Below are 17,055 nucleotides of genomic sequence, written 5' to 3' on the forward strand. Positions count from 1 at the left end.
CTCTAAAGAAATAGTTAATTTAAATAGTTTTTTTGATTAAGTGCGCTGCGAGAACTTAGCGCACCTTTTTTTGAAAGTCTTTTTTTTTGTATTTAATGGCCGGAACTATTTAAAATTGTTGTAAAGAGCTCTAGAACTATTCAAGAGAGTATCAGAACTGCAAAAAAAATGGCACATTTTGAAATATGGTGTGCCAAGACTTGGCACACCATATTTCATAGTGTGACATTTTTTTTAAAGTCGGCGCAGCAGCCCCTAAGAGTTGGCTGGTCGTCTGCTTCATCTCTACAACATAAAGCACATTTAATTTAGTATTACACACGACAATGATGGCATTAAGGAATTTGATTTCAAACCAAAGAATTTCCAGTTTTATTGGATTTCTAATTACGAATTTAAATCAGTGAAACTCACCTTCGCGCCAACTCTGCCAGGCTCGAGCCGGATTCTCCGGCGCGGCATGTCCCAGGCATCACATCTTCTAGAGCCACGTAACTGCGTCTTCTCTATTAGATCTATGTGACAGAAATTTAATTGAATATCAATTAGTGATTTAATAAATTAATATCAAATAGTTATACGCGACAGCAAGATGATGAAGAAAAATTATAACGGCACGTTCGAATTCCTTCCTAATAAAAAATAATTAAACGATAGCCGAATAAAGAAGTAATAATTCTCGATTAATTATAAAGCGATGATAATAATGTCTGATCGACAACCGTATAATAATATCCGGTAATATCAATTAATTACACACGACAGCAAGACGAAGTAAGGAAATCGTGGTAACAGCACGCTCGAGTTACTTCCCAATACGTAATTAAAATAGTTAAATGACTACTATATAAAGAAATAATAATACTCGAATAATAAATGGATGATGATAATATTTAATCGGCATTGAGGAACTCGATCACGGCGTTTCTTTATCTAATAAATAAAAAAGTAAATGAAACGCGGTAATTACCCGCTGCGGTAAAGCCCATAACATCTGCTCGCGTGATAAATATGCGTCTCAAATTGTGTTAATTATTGCCTTAATTGTGGTGAAGTAAAAATGCGGTATCAAAAATCGGCGCGAAATAATTTAGAAAATAACGCGGCAGCTCCCGCGATGCGTTCGCCTCGGCGGCTGATAGCGTTATGGTGTCATGGCCTGGCCGCCCCTCCCCCCTCCCAGCGCCGCTCAGTCAACAACCCGAGCAACCGTCACGACGATCGGTTTACCTAGCCTTTGTGGAGCCTAGAATTTTGGTTAGAGCATTATCCAGGTATTACCGATTATTCGATCATCATTATTTCGTTATTATCGTTAACAATGAATAACAATAACTGGACAACAGCAATAATAACTGATTAAAGACGAGGTAAAGAAATTGTCATAACGGCACGCCCGAGTTACTTTCTTATAGCGTAATAGCAATAATTAAATAATAACCGAATAAATTAAATAATAATAAAATAAAAAAATAATAATACTCGAATATTAAATAGATGATAATATTTGATTGGTATTGAGGAACTCGATCGTGACGTTTCTCTTACTGACAAATAAAAAGGAAACGCGGTAATTACCTGTATTACACGGTAAAGCCCGCAACACCTGCTCGCGTGAAGAGTAAGCGTCTTGAGGTGTCTTAATTGTCGCGGAGTCAAAACGCGGTATTAAAAATCAGCGCGGAATAATCTAGAAAATAACGCGGCAACTCCCAATGCGTTCGCCTCGACGGTTGAGAGTGTTGTGGTGTAACGCTCGAGCACGTGCTTACGCACGCGTGTTTACATGAGCCGACCGCGCGGCCTCCCAAACGCTGTTTAGTCAGCGGCACGAGCCGGCCGTTCACTTAGCCTTTGTGAAGCCTAGAGTTTTTGTTACAACCGTTACCTAGGTATTGTTATTACCGATTATTCGATCATCGTCATTCCGTTATTTTCCACTCGCGAATATTATCACACGATTGTCGAGTAGATATTATTATCACTACTATTTAATACTTGAGTATTATTATTTCTTTATTCGATTATTATTTAATTTATTCGGTTATTATTTAATTATTGCTATTACGCATAGGAAAGCAACTCGGGCGTGTCGTTACAACGATTTCTTTACGATTTCTTCGTCTTTGTTCAGTTATTATCATCGTTGCGATAAACAGTTGCGTGGGAAACTATATACATACATACATATATATATATATATATATATATATATATATATATATATATATCCACTCGAAATATTCGGACGTTGTGAAAAGTGCGACAAAGTATGGTGCCATCTCGAAAAATATCCGTAAACTAATTTTTCGCTCTACTTTATCATAGTTGTCAGAAAAACTAACCACATGTAATCAAACTTTTCTGCAAACTTTTCGTATTTTTTTTGGCATCGAAACTAAATTCTGAAAGTGTAATAGTGATCTTTGAAATTTTCCTAATTAAAGTATCCACAGTTTCGGTATCTACGACCTGCAGAATGTTTGTATTAAACAAATATTGCACTAACTGACAGCTCAAAATTTAAATTTAAACTTTTTTTTTTCGTTTTCGTCACATATTGAGCAATGCTCCAATTAATTTTTGCATGCACTTCTGTTGTGTAAAAGCGTTTGTAATTCTGTGCAAATAACAAGACGTAAACTTTGCAGAAAAAGTCAATGTTATGTCGGTAAAGTTTTCGGCATCCCTTTAAAACCTAACAGATCACAATCAAGACGCATGATACAAACATCCTACAAGTCTGACAATTTTGTTGTAATTTTTGCTACAATATTTTCTCCGTGTACATGTGACGAGTTGTCTCTGTGTTTACTTACACGCAGAGATTTTTATAGTAAAAGTTACAATAGAATTGCTTAATTGAAGAATATCGGCAATCTGCTTTAATTTATTATCCTGTGCTATTTTATATACATATATTTTCTATAAAATCTGCACAAAAAAAGATTTGGTTGAATTAACCAAATATTCTGGATCGAATATGAACGATCCAGAAATTCTGATTGAAGTAACCCGAATTCTGTTTAAATCAACCAAAAATTTTGTTAACTTAAATAGAATTCGAGTTACTTCAATTGAAATTTCTGGATCATTCATATTCGGCCAGATATTTGGTTAATTCAACCAAACCTTTTTTTCCGTGTGTTTAATGGACAAGTCATCGTTGCGCTTATCACCGCAAATGCGACGTCCTGTGTGTGTATGTGTGCTGTTCCATTCGTCAGCATTACATGCCACTCACTTGAGAACGAATTACGATTTCCAGTTGAGCGATGGCACCGTGTCGGAAGCGCCCCGACGTGTCGCCATCGAGGGTGGCCCCGGGAGCGGCCGCACCACCCTCTGTCTGCGACTACTGCACCAGTGGGCGACCCAGAGCGACGGTCCCGCTTTGGCCTTCATCGTTCCTCTACGCGAGCTTCGCGGCAGCCCTGTGCTCAACTACCTAGCGCGAGAACTGTTTCCAAGAACGGCTGCGTTGGGCGATGCTGTTTCACATGTGTGGCGCACCCTACACCTCATGGAAAACCGCGTACTCTTTGTCTTAGACGGCTATGACGAGTGCGTGGGCGGCAGGGCATCTCTCGGCGACGCGGCCGACCTCTTAGAAGGCCGATTGTTGCCGGATGCCAGGATCCTGGTCACTTGCTCGCCTAACAACTCCACCGCGCTTTCGCCGTTGGTGCAGCGCAGGATTCACCTGGCCGGCCTCGAGTGGCAGCACGTGGAGCGGCTCTGCGTGGCCTACTTTATTCACAACGACATCGCCGAGAAGGCCTGCGAGTTCCTTGAGGAGCTGAACGTGCAGCCGCAGTCCATCAGGCAGCTCGGTCAGCATCCGCTCGGCTGGATCATGCTCTGCTGCTTGTACCAAGTAAGACCTCTGTCCAGATATTCACACGATGATGCTTATGTCTCATAACGAAAAAAACGCGGAAATTTAAATTGCGAAACAGTTTCAAGAAAATTAAACGCACGATATTTTGTTTTTAAGATTAATCCGTGGATTAGCCGCGACACGAGGGAAAAATACTGGGAAATGCGATCGGCGTGTCCGCGAATCTCTATCACGTGCAAATTAATACCGCTCGATATAATATAACCGATTCGGTTAACGCATACACATATGTATGCGTGTATATGTACACGGTACACGAAATAATTAATTCACTGAGCGTATAGCACGCGGGAATTACCCAGTGTTCGCGCGCTTGCGCAGAATATTAGCTTGATAATCAATTTAACTAAATCGCGCAGCGACCGTGAACGAGTCACCTTCATTGCTCGCGCGTCTATATAACGAGTTTCTCATACACGTACAATCACGTGCACTAACTAACAGAGAATAGCCTTAACACGCGATACAAGTAAATTATTGGAATTTTCTAATCATACGCATTACTGATCTATTAGTTATTGGTTTGCTCGCAGAAGTGGAAACGATGTGTCGCATTAGTAATTTGTCATTGTGACAACTGAACGTTAATGTCCAGAAACAAATGTATGCAGTTATAAAATACCAATAACCTAATTACATTGCATTTATCAAGGCTGTTCTGCTGATTAATGCACTTCAAATTTCTTTGAGTTCCACTCAAAGAATAGAATGACAGTCTAGCCATTCGAATTTGAGCGACTTTTAGGTATTTAGAGCGAATTCTTCACTCTAAAATGTCGAGAGATATTCTCATTCGAGATTAAAGAATCAATCTAATCTACTCCACTGAAAAAGAACGAATTAAATGTCCCATAGAAAAAAAATCTATTCTATCTGATTGAAATATTTACTCCTATAGGAGAAAAATATCTAGCCTAAATTTAATTGAAACATCCATTCTTATAATTCCGAATGACAATATTTTCACATCGCTCTCAGCTTAATTTTCCCTCGTTTTTGATGAGATTTTACTCTGAGAAATTCAGAGTCTGCACGATATCAACGGACAACACAACGCGCAACAATAGAACGCGTCACGAGACACTCCGTAAAAAAACGTGACGCCGCTCACAAGAACATCCTTCTTTCACCAGGACTCCGGTAGCCTGCCGACCGAGACAAGCGCCCTCGTACAAGCCGCGGTGAAGTGCATCGTTAAGAGGAGCCTAGACCCGCCGATTCCGTATAACGAGGAGATTCCGGGCCACTGCAGGAAGCGTCTCGAGGACTTCGGCAAGGTGGCCCTGGCTGCGCTCAGGGAGGGCAGGTGCTGTTACACCGAGGCAGAGCTGAGGGCGCGCGGTGGCGGTATCGAGGTCACCCGACTCGGTTTCCTGATGCGGGGTTTGACCTTTGGCCAGAGACGCAAGGCGGACCTCTACACGCCAATTCACATGGCGGTGGCCGAGTTCTTGGCGGCGTACTACCTCACTTCAGTCGCGCAGTACGCCAATATCCTTCGCCGCGAGTTAGAGGGCCTGCCGTCCGGCATCATTGGCCACTTGGCCGGCCTGTTGGGCCCCAAGACCCATTTGATACTGAACCAACTGTGCCCGCTGGAAGTACCACCCAGAGCTGTGTTCTCGTTGCTGAAGGCCGCCGGCGCGTCCGACGGCAACATTTCCGCGGTTTGCCGGCTAGTCGGCGCTGGACCCGGTTTCGGGCCCGCGCCAAGCGAGAGACCGCCGGCACCGTTGGTGCACACGTCACCCCTCGAGCTGGAGGGCTGGGCGAGGATCTTAGAGAGCGCCGCTTGCACGCTGGAGGCGCTCGAGGTAGTGTTCCAGGTGGAGAGAGGATCCGATCTATGTTATCTCGACGACTTCTTCGACGCGCTCGCCGGTAACGAGAGCGTCAAACTCGTCAGGATCACGTCTCTCTTGGGACAAGAGTTCCCGGCGGACGAGGCGCAGCGATTGGCTGGCCACCTAAAGAGCGTGCTCGGCAAGAAGAAGCTCAACGACTTCGAGCTTGTCATCACTTGTCTGGAGGAGGCGGCCCATGACAGGTGAGTATGTATGTATGAGAGAGAGAGAGAGCCATTTTCGAGCACTTCTTCGAATTTCAGATCTCTCTAACTTTTCGCGTCTGCTTCTTTCCCTCCCTCGAGGATGACGGCGACGGCAACTTCCGAACAGCTCGCGAGATCGCGAACTAAACACTTTGACGGAATAAGCTATCTATCACGTTCCGAACACGGTCGCATAATCGGGTTGCATCGAAACGCACAAACATTGATATAAAAATAAAATTCCTCATTTGATCCTACAAAAATATTCGCTATTATTTACTAAAAGAAGACGAGAGTTTCCCCACATTATTTCTGGTCTAACTCGAGATAAAAATTCCTGCTGGGCATTCCTAATTAATATCATAGTCGAAAAAATGAATTTCTGTATTACAATTTAAATTGAGAGAAAATGAGGCCTATAAGAGGACGTTAGTGCGAATAAAATATTTATTATCTAGGTTTATCTTTCTTTAAATTAAGTTGTACACCTCAGAGCCTTTGATATGCATAGTTTCATATTGTGTTTTTAATAAGAGAGAGAGATCTTGTCTTTTCCTCTTAAATAATACACTGAGAAAAAATTTACTAAATTTCAAAAAACATTTGTTTGGGCAGTACTGTGAAGATATCTGTTTAAATTAAATAATTATTTTCTAAAATTAAATAAAGAAGTTTTAAATATAAATTTGTTTCTTTAATTTTAGAAAATAATTACTTAATTTAAACAAATATCTTCACAGTACTATACAAACATTTTTTTAAATTTAGTAAATTTTTTTCTCAGTGTTATAATGAAATAAAACGAAATAACTAATTTTAGGGCAAATTTGAGTACTAATATCGAGATCTGCGCGCTTATCTGAAAAAGTCTCAGGGAAAATTTCTACGCTGACGGTGTCTTCAGCGACGTTCTCATTTTTCAGCTCACCGATGACTCGTCTTTTTTTTCATTTCCCTTTACTTTCTGCTTATTACTACTTTCGTCGTTATTTCACCATTGCCTCGGTCTCTACTCGTATAAATTCCCCGCGCCGTTTCCCCGTCGAGTCTTTCAATTGACAATGGATCGTAAGGACGACTTTGCGCGGCGGAAAGTACCCGACACTCGTCGGTGAAGTCGTCGTGTCGACTCGCGCGACTCAATAACCGGAAGGATAAAGAACCTGGCGAACGTGTCGAGGTTATTGTGCCCCGACGACGCTCGATATAGCGCCGTCGATAGCTACGACGACGATAACGACGACGACGACGACGACGACGACGACGACGACGATGACGACAACCACGATGCGGTGACGACGTTGACGACGAAGAGTTATTACGGGAAGCCAGCTTGTCCGCTATGTCCGTCGTATATGAGATCGTCCAGGACAAAGGGGAAGCGGCAGAGGAAGTCAACCAGGATATTTACTCTTCTGTGCGGCGAAAAGAAAAAAACGCGCGCGCGCTGTATTTGCAGTCGGTCGTGCGCGAGAGAGTCGCGTTTATCCGAAACGAAAGTTATTATCTTTCTGGAACACGAATGGGGATTTCAGATAAGTACGTTCCGGGATTATTACGCGCTCGTCTAATAAATCGTTCAATCTTCTTCGTTACCGAATACGGGCCTGGCAGCGATCCCGGACGGCGCAGTTGTGCATCCGAAAATGATAATGGGCGCTCGTATAATGGGCGCTGGATAATTTATCTTAACATATTGCCAACCCTTCGAATTACAGATCTACCCGTTTCATCATTTGTTATTAAATAAGCAAATAGGTGCACTGAGAGAAAAATATCTGAGGAATAAAAAGTATTTTGTCAAAATATAGATACTATAATAACATATTTACTTAAATCTAAATTATTTTATTTGGACAGAATCTTTTATTTAGATCTTTTTTTTAAATAGAATAAATAGTGGTTTTCATGAGAAACTAGAGTTTAAAAAAAAATGTATATTTTCTTATTTAAAATATATTTTATATTAATATAAGCAAATATATTACTAGTACTTATCGAGTAAAAATATTTGGTATATTTCTTAGATATTTTTTCTCTTAGTATATAAACTTGATAAACATTAACATGAGGATCATGATACACAAAAAATGTAAACAGTAAGATTCGAGCAGAGCAAGTAGATTGGATAATCACAGTTGAGAATTTCAACACAATCGACAAAGTGTTAAATTTCTGCTCGGGTTTCTGTTTGCGAAATTATTGTCTCGACGACAAATTCGCGGATTGTGGATTTAAGACCTGTATTTAGACTCTCGGCTGTATGTAACGCGCGCGGCAGCGTTAAATATTCATAGTAACATTACTAACGTTTGAGCCACCGCCACCGCGGGCGGTATAAATCATCGGGATTTATCAGGTTAAGCGTCGAGCGAGCCTCCCCCGCTCTTTCGGGCGTTTCCATCGGACTCGCGCGATTCCCACGGAAACGTCAAAATTGAAAAATTTGTTTTGTCGCCGTGCGGGGAGCGACGAAAAGGTCCGTCGCGCGGATATTTGTCTTCGCCCCGGGATGGAGGGTGCGGCGGACGTGGAAAAAGCGTGTTTACCTTACGAGCCCGGCGAATATACATTTGCATAGTCGCGTGGCTCGTTCACTTGCTCGCGCACGTGAGAGCTTTCGCCATCGCCGAGGAAAACCACTTCGTCCCTGTGGGAAACCAGTGGCGGCTTAAGAATGAGTGGCTCTGAGATATGACGAAGAGATTAATTCGAGCCGTCACTATCAATTTCCAAAAAATCCGAACTTGGGGATTTTTGAAGGCAGAATTTATTAGAAGTGTAATTTTCTTGCATTATTAGAAAATAACCATTTATCAAAACGATTCTTCGTTATTTAAAGATATCCAAGGATAAAAGCATATATATACTGAGAGAAAAAATAGGAAATATTTGTTCAGTAGGTGCTATAACACATTTCCTTAAATCTAAATTCTTTTATTCAAGTAGAATGAACAATTGCTTTCATGAAAAACTATAATGTTTTATGAAAATACGTATTTTCTTATTTGAGAAATATTTTATTAAACTGTAAAAAATCTTGCGTACACAGTACGTAAAGAAATGTTCCAAAAATTTTGTGTCGAAAACAACTCATTCACATGTTCGTTCGTGTATTATTTACATTATGTATAGACTAGTACATGTAAATAACACACGAATAAACATATGAATGAGTTATTTTCGATACAAAATTTAGAATGGACTTTTTGGAACATTTGTTTATGTATTGTGTACGCAAGATTTTTTACAGTGTAGTACTATATACAAGGTGTCCCAGCTTTGTTTCCGCAACGTTCGTGGAAACGTAAAACGGATCAATTAAAGAAGATTTATGCATTATCACGCTTAATCATATAACAATCTTCTTTTATTAATAACAAAAAATCCACGTGGTTATTTGCAAAATGATAAAGTTTTTTGCTCAGTTTGGCCTTATATACAAGCACACAACAGCTACTACGGCTTATTTACCATATTGCGCGTGATCATTCCCTAATCTTCTTTAATTAATATTTCGAGATTCATTGCGAATATTGCAAAACGGTATGAGACTTTTATATTTATCTCAATCAGTTCTACATTGCGGAGAAAAAATCTAAGAGACCTGTAGATACCCTTGTAGATATATATTTTTATTTTTTTTAACAAATATGTTATTATAATGTCCAGCAAATAAATATTTTTATTTCTTCGATATTTCTTTCTCTCAGTGTAGATTTTTTTTAATACGTCAGCATATTTTTGCTGTACACAGCATATTCAGAAACAAACTAATTAACCTTTTCTTTTTGAATGTGAATTTTTACTGTACGTCATTATTTTTGTATTTCACTCAAGTGCCTCTATATGTAAAATTATTTTTTGTAAAAAAAGAAATTACGTCCCAAATATTTAATAATAATAATAACGTCGGTAAGGACGATGTCACGTGACAAACAGCGAAACATTTATGAGCGCGCTTCTGTTAAATTATGCACACGCTGAAAATGACAGATTTTCGCGCGATAATTAGACTGCGAACGACGTTGCAATAATTAGGCCGTGTTTCGCCACTACCGTTGGAGCTTTACGCATTAACTTTTTCAATTTGCTGCATTTTCCGCAATTTTATTAGCGAGTATGCAAGCGCGCAAACGCGTGCACGCAATCCTACCCCAAAGCCACCCCGCGCGTCTTCGGAGAAGGCGCCTTCCCTCGTCTTTGTGTCACCCTTCTGTTTCTGCCTCCCAAGGCGTACTTTAATTTCTCGTTTACAATCCCGGCTTAACTCGAGCTCCATCTCGTACGCGCCTCCGACTCCGACCGCTCCGTTTCGGGCTTTTATATTTCGGGCTTTTGTCGATTTCTCCAAGTCGCTTTACTCTCCCTTTCCGCGCTCGTGCGTCCCCAAGGAGATGGAGAAAGTATTTCCGCGCGTTCGTGAACTTCTCGATTTGCCGATGAACTTTCCATCGCGCCGACCTCGAATCCGAAACGCGCCGTCTCGCTCTTTGGAATACGTTACCCGGCACATGGCCCACGTTCAACGGAATCGTTCGCGGAGGAAAGTTATACATTATCATTACATCTTGTTTCACTTTCTCTCTATCCGTATCTTTCATCATTTATTCTGTTTATTATATTATTTCCGATTTTGACTCTCATCTTATCTTATAGCATCGTCCAGATACTATTATCTATGGACATAACTTCCTGCCTAGAAATTTCTCCAAATTTTCCCAGCCACGGTTTCCGTAGTTAGATTCTAACTCCAATTCTCAAGGAGTGCAGGCAAGTTTCCATAGGATTTTGTAAAAATTTGAATATTTCAATAAATAATACATCGATTTGAAATTTAGGACAAGTAGATATTACGAATATAAAATCTCAACGTTATTCTCGTATTTGTTTGGGAGATAAACGGTTGTTTGGAAGAAAAACTGCAATTTTTAGGTAACACAGGTAGCTGTTTGTTGAGATAACAACCTTTTGGACCGTTTATCTTCCGAACGACTACGAGAATAATATTGGCCTGGTTTACATCGTCAAAACGTTAGTACGCGTATTAAATTTGATGCGTACCAATGCTTTAATACGGATGCGTTTACATCGAACGTACTAAAGGAAAAATATAATACGAATTTAATTCATGTCGTTTATTTCCTAGTGATGGTATTTGGAATTGCAATTTGTTTAAGATAGCTTCGACCGATAGGAGGAATGCATAATTTTAAAAATGTGCTCGTTTTTTCTTCTCTCCAATTTAACAATTTAACTCTCCATTTCTCCTTTTTTACAAGACATTTATTATAATATAATTTAATACAATACTATAATACAAAAAACCTACCGATAACACCGGTTTTAATTAGGTTAGGTTCCCTTTAACATTCGTTTCATACGTTTACATCATCATTTGTATCATTTGATACGCGTATTAGTTTAGTACGATACTCCTACGCGTATTAGTTTAGTACGATACTCCTTGGTACGCTCGCACCAAATTGATCCCTCAGTGTTTACATCGTGCGTATTAAATATTTAGTACGAATTTGATACGAGCACGATACTGTACCTGATACTGATCAAGTGCACGATGTAAACCAGGCCATTAAGACTTTATATTCTTAATCTATTCGACATCAGCTTCAAATCGGTGTATCATTCCCATTATTCAAACAACACAAATTATTGAATGATGTTTTACAGACGTCCGAAAGATGTTTTGCTTTTATCTATCAAAAAAAGCACGAGTTTCTCGTGCTTTTTTTGATGGATAAAAGCAAAATGTTACTGTTTTGAATTTAGACTGAGAACTCTGGCTTGGAAAAAGAATGATATTTTTACCCAGAGATAGCAAAGTCTATTAAAAAAGATGTCTTAAAGATGTCCAAAAAAAAAAATAAAATGTCTAAAAGAAAGCTAATTAAAACAGTATAGTTATAATAAAATCAAATAGAGCATTTTTATGAACCAGAGTTCATAATTTTCTTAGGAAATCCAATAGGATCCTAATTAAGTTTGAAGAAATTTTCTATGTGGATTATTTTAGGAATCTTTCATTACATTTGCCATCCACTGTGATCCACATAAATCTTCCACTTTGCGAGCAACATCCTCTCCCTTTCTGAGCGCGAAAGGTCTCCTATTCATCCTCGGGGTCAAAAGATGGCCCCGTTATCCTTATCAACGAGACCGCCCATGAGATATTTTCTCTTTTTGTTTCGAAAGACGCATCGTCTCTCTCGATTATATATTCTGGACGCGATACGAGCTCTTTTTCGGGAAAGCGGCCGTTACGTACGCGAGCGGGACATAACAATGAGAATGCACTCCGCGGGCGACTGCAGATGCTCATACTTGAGAGGAAAGCCGGGTACGCAGGAGGAGCGGCGAAGACACGACGGAAGAGGGATTCACAGCGACGGAAAATTAAAGAAAACGACGAGATGAGACGAGACACGCTGCGAGCTTTAACCGTGACCGGATTCACCATCCGTTGCCCTACCCCGCTCGCGTCCACCCTACGGTTCTTCTTTGCGGGTTCTTTTATCGAATCCCTCGGCTTTAAACCCTTTGGTTTTACCCGTTGCCTCGGGCTCGCCCCCTCGAGACCCTCGTTCCTTCGCTTGCCCTCCTCGTCTGCCTCCTCCACGTTGTGTATTTCGCGGTTTTATTCTTCATTCGCCCCGTGTCCATTCGTGCGCGCAAAGCTGCGACCTCTTTCATCGAGGATGCAGATGGATTTTCAGGCGGCGTGCCGGTGAACGGAAAAATCGAATTTGCCGTCACCACGCGACTGGAAACGAAGCGTCGCGAAAATATAAAGTATTTGGATTCAAACTATTGCTTCCATCATTACCATTATTACAAACACACGGGATTCTCTTTTCTTACAAAATAGAAAAAAATATATATTTACACTTATAGAGAAATTTGAGTTAAATTCGAAAGCAATATCTACGAAAAATTCACATTTAAAACAGAAAATTGATTAATTTGTCTCCGAGCACGCTGTGTAATATACTAAAATTCGTTACTCAGCATGTTTAGTCGATTAATTTTCAAGTGAAAATTCAAATTAATTTTCAAATCAAGGTTCAAATTTTCCATGGAACGTTCTATGTAAAAAATAAAGAAGAGAGTGGACGCTCTCGGAAGCTCCTTTATGGAATGCAAAACTCAAGGAGTGCCAGAATGTTTGAACAGTCAATATTACCGTTTAAAATATTACGAGCACGGAGAAAATTTTAGAATAAAAATTATTATAGAATTTTGCACCAACGAACAAATCGACATTCTGTCTTAATTTATCATTCTTCGGTTTCATAGTTACTTATATTTTAAAAACTGAAATCTATATTACTGAAATATGTATTATAAATAAATTATATATAACATATAGTATTTATATATAAATAATATATATAAAGTTATTTTTATAGCGCACTCTAAATTCTAGCCTACAATTCTCATAAACCTTTCAGTTAAATTTTTTATTATATATCATCGAGTCGTATTAATAGTCATTTTACTTCAAACCTGCCTCAAGTAAGATACTCAAATTTGTATTCCGAGTTAGATGTGATTTTTCAATTAAATCACAATTGCTAATGTGATGTTATATATATATGTGATTCAAGTCAAATCTAACTCTAAATTAATATCTCACTGCTAGAAAACGTGATAAAAATTGAAAAGGATTCATATAGAAAAAGAAAACTATAATATCCTCTCCGTGAAGACAAAAGATCAGAGATGTGATCCTTCTGTCTGTTAGAGATAATATATACAGTTCTCTAGCTGTGTATTGGTTGATGGTTGCGCGAGAGGGAAACGACACGGGTTGCCCCAGATCGGAAGCACGCACATCCCAACGACAGTTCGGTGCCGGTTCGCGTCTTACGGATTACACGAAAGAATTTTTCCCATTTTCCCCGAATACTTGCGACACGGAAAACGCGTGGATCTCTTCGCCAGGGATGATGCTACATTTCGCTAAATGCGATCTCGTTCGCCCGCTTCGCTCTTCGCTCTCGTCGACTACCGTCGCGACGTCGCGCGAATTTTCAGCCCTTCTCGGCGACGGTGGCCTCTTGAAGCTCCACGTGAGAGCGGAATCTCTTTCGTGAGGCAGTCGCCGAGGAGGATAAAAGAGGACGAACATCTAACTACCATTTGCCTCGGAGCAGAAAGCTCTTGACGCTACGACCGACCGTCGGCTCATTGTTTCGCATCGAGACGTCCTCCTTGTTTCGACCGCCCCACTTTCGAGAGCCCTCCCGCACTTCACGCTTCGTTCTGTCGCCTTGCCATAACGTCGACCAGGCCTTTTGTCGCGGTGTACTTCGCGAATCGACTTCGTCTGTCTGCCGCGGAAGCAGCGGCACTCGATGGAACGATCGCCGACTCGCAAGGATTTGCCCTTTAACCCTTTAAGGCCCAGCCGTTGATTCCACGCTCGTGTTCGAATAAAATTATCTTCTTCGTAGAATAAGTCCTAAAGGACGCTCCCGTTGAAGAGTTTTACAGTACGAATAAAATTTACCGTCAAGAAGTACGATTTTCTGTATGTATATGATAATGTACACTGAGAAAAATGTTTAGAATTTAACTGTAATTGCGTAGAGAAATAATTACTATAAATTATGGTCAGGAAAACCATTTTTTTAATTAAATTTTACTGTAATGTTAGTGATAATAGCCGTAAATACATGCTACTACTACCATTTTACTAAAAAAATATGATTAGAGCCCAAAATAACCATAATTTTAGTTAGATTATTTTCTTCTCTCAGTGTGTCGGTTAATTATGTGCACGAAGACACGATTTATCTCGCTTAAGAAATTTTTTTCATAAAATCCGATCTACGCTGCACTGAGAGAAAAATGTTTGGTATTTGTAACTATAATCATATAGAAAAATAATTATAAAGTATGGTCAAGACAATCATTTTTTAGTCAATTGTATTATAATTTTAGTGATAATAATCTTATATGTATGTTGCTACTACTATCTTCATATTGGAACAATCAAAAAATATAGTTGGTGTCAAATTGGGCCTCAACTATATTTTTTGGTTGTTCCAACACGAAGATAGTAGAAGTAGCATGCATATAAGATAATCACTAAAATTATAGTACAATTAACTAAAAAATAGTTATCTTGACCATAATTTATAGTAATTATTTCTCTACATGATTATAGTTGTAAATACCAAACATTTTTCTCTCAGTGTGTATGCGGATTTCCGCAAATTTCCGCCGAGTTCTCATCGCAACATCGCGTGAAAATCCGACGAATTTCTTCCCTCGGGCGATCACGGTGAGACAACTCGAACGAAGTGTCCAAAGTGTCGCGGTACTTTATCGCGCGCGTCTGAAGCGTCTGATTACCATGCAAAGTGGCCAAGTTGCGTCCCGGGAGCTTTCCGAGCCGGAATTTTTCGCGCGGGAAAACGCCTTCGCAGATTATCGCGCTCGCCGGTGCGCCTTCTAAGTATGAATTTCTTCCGTTGGCGCACTATTCGACCATGGTCAGGTAGTAGCGCGAATGTCCGATTAATATTACGATGCCGTTACGCGAATCCCGCTGTTCCTACAACTGTGCTTGGCTGCAACTTCACGAACGTCTTTTCGCGAAAACCATACTTCGGCTTGCGTCTCGAATTCGCAACGGCCAATTGCGCGCGAAATAAAGAACTGTGATCAGTAGCATGAAACTAACCGAAGGAGACAAGTAAAAGAAAAGATACAACAAAAGAAAACAGGTGGGAAAATATAAGAAAAAGAAAAGAAAGACACAAGAGAGAAGAGAGAGAGGAGATAGATAGTCTGATTAGAAATTAGAAATTTATCTCATGGCTCCCTGATCAAGCTATGAAAGAAAGAGAGAACATCTCAGTCAGTTATTTGGTTCATATAAGGCGATATTATCGGATCGTAATTATTAATAAAGCTTTAATTATTAATAATCCTTATGATTAAAGTTCTAAATGCCATATTGCGTTATATGACTTATCAGGATTTGATAAAATCAGTTTATAAAAATCTGATAACTGATTAGGATCAACCTGATCAAGACTGTGGGACAAATTTTTCGTCAGCAGATAGATATGTGGAGAGAATGTTGTGATAAAAATTACTGTAGAATTTTATATCGAGGGGTAGATCAACATTATGCAGCGATTGCCTGTTCTTTCATTTCGTATGTGCTACTTATATCTTAAGAACTGAAATATACTGTTAAAAAATTTGTTATGTTCCTAGCAAAAGTTGCTTCCTTAGAAAAATAGGCAGACTTATTGACAGTCTTTTCCCGCACTATTAGAAACAATAAAATTCAAAAACATTTATAAAAAAACTCTAATATTCTTTCCATATAGATGAATAGATTGATAAATTGATAATTGATGCTTCCTACATATATAAATGGATAGATGCTTCCTACAATAAATCCTCAAATAAATGCTTCCTACATATATAAATGGATAGATAAATGCATTATTCCTACAGAAGAGGCATTTCCTTTAAAGTCCTATCGCTGTATTATAAATTTATTATAACAGTTTAGGTTGAAATTTATCACAAGAAAAAGAAAGGAAGTAACAAAGAATATAAAGAAAAATATAAGAAAACGACCCCCTATTCGCCAGACTGTTTAGTAAATTGCTGTACTAAGGATATAATAACAAAAAAAATAACAGAAGAACTAAAAAACAAAGCAAAAATAGGAGAGAAAGATATACGGAATCTGATGTTGAGGGAGGGACCCCGTCTGTTCCGAAATTCTTCTTCGTCGAAGAGCGAAGGTTCCTAAACGCGTTCGCCACTGGCTCGGGCCAATTTTCGAGTATCCCCGGCGCGATGCAACGCGAACATCAGCCCTCCCGCGCTCTCGGCGCTCTCGCCGGTATCCCACGGGCGAGAAAATCCGGGCTCTCGCTTACTGCTCCCGGAGGAGCGCGGGATTTTGCATAATGCGTATCAGCGCGCGTTCGCCGAGATCCGGCGAGATAACGGCGGCGAATAGACAGTGTGAAATGCGCATTACGCATGCATAAATATACGCCGACGAGTCTATCTTTCTCTCTCTCTCTCTCTCTCTCTCTCTCTCTCTCTC

The 17,055-nt window shown here is 39.8% G+C and overlaps 1 protein-coding gene across 6 annotated transcripts in view; it reads left to right on the forward strand.

Moving 5' to 3' along the window:
• LOC116844583 overlaps positions 1–17,055 on the forward strand; it is a 414,325-nt gene that overhangs the window by 320,213 nt on the left and 77,057 nt on the right. For all 6 annotated transcript variants that reach the window (XM_032816331.1, XM_032816332.1, XM_032816328.1 and 3 more), the window contains 2 exons: positions 3,269–3,877; positions 5,035–5,948. In XM_032816331.1, coding sequence (XP_032672222.1) covers positions 3,269–3,877; positions 5,035–5,948 — 1,523 coding nt within the window. The remainder of the gene's footprint in view (positions 1–3,268; positions 3,878–5,034; positions 5,949–17,055) is intronic.

The sequence above is a fragment of the Odontomachus brunneus genome, unplaced genomic scaffold, assembly GCF_010583005.1.
Source record: "Odontomachus brunneus isolate Ranch 3 - 2012 unplaced genomic scaffold, Obru_v1 Obru_scaffold_042, whole genome shotgun sequence".
Classification (NCBI taxonomy): Eukaryota; Metazoa; Arthropoda; class Insecta; order Hymenoptera; family Formicidae; genus Odontomachus; species Odontomachus brunneus.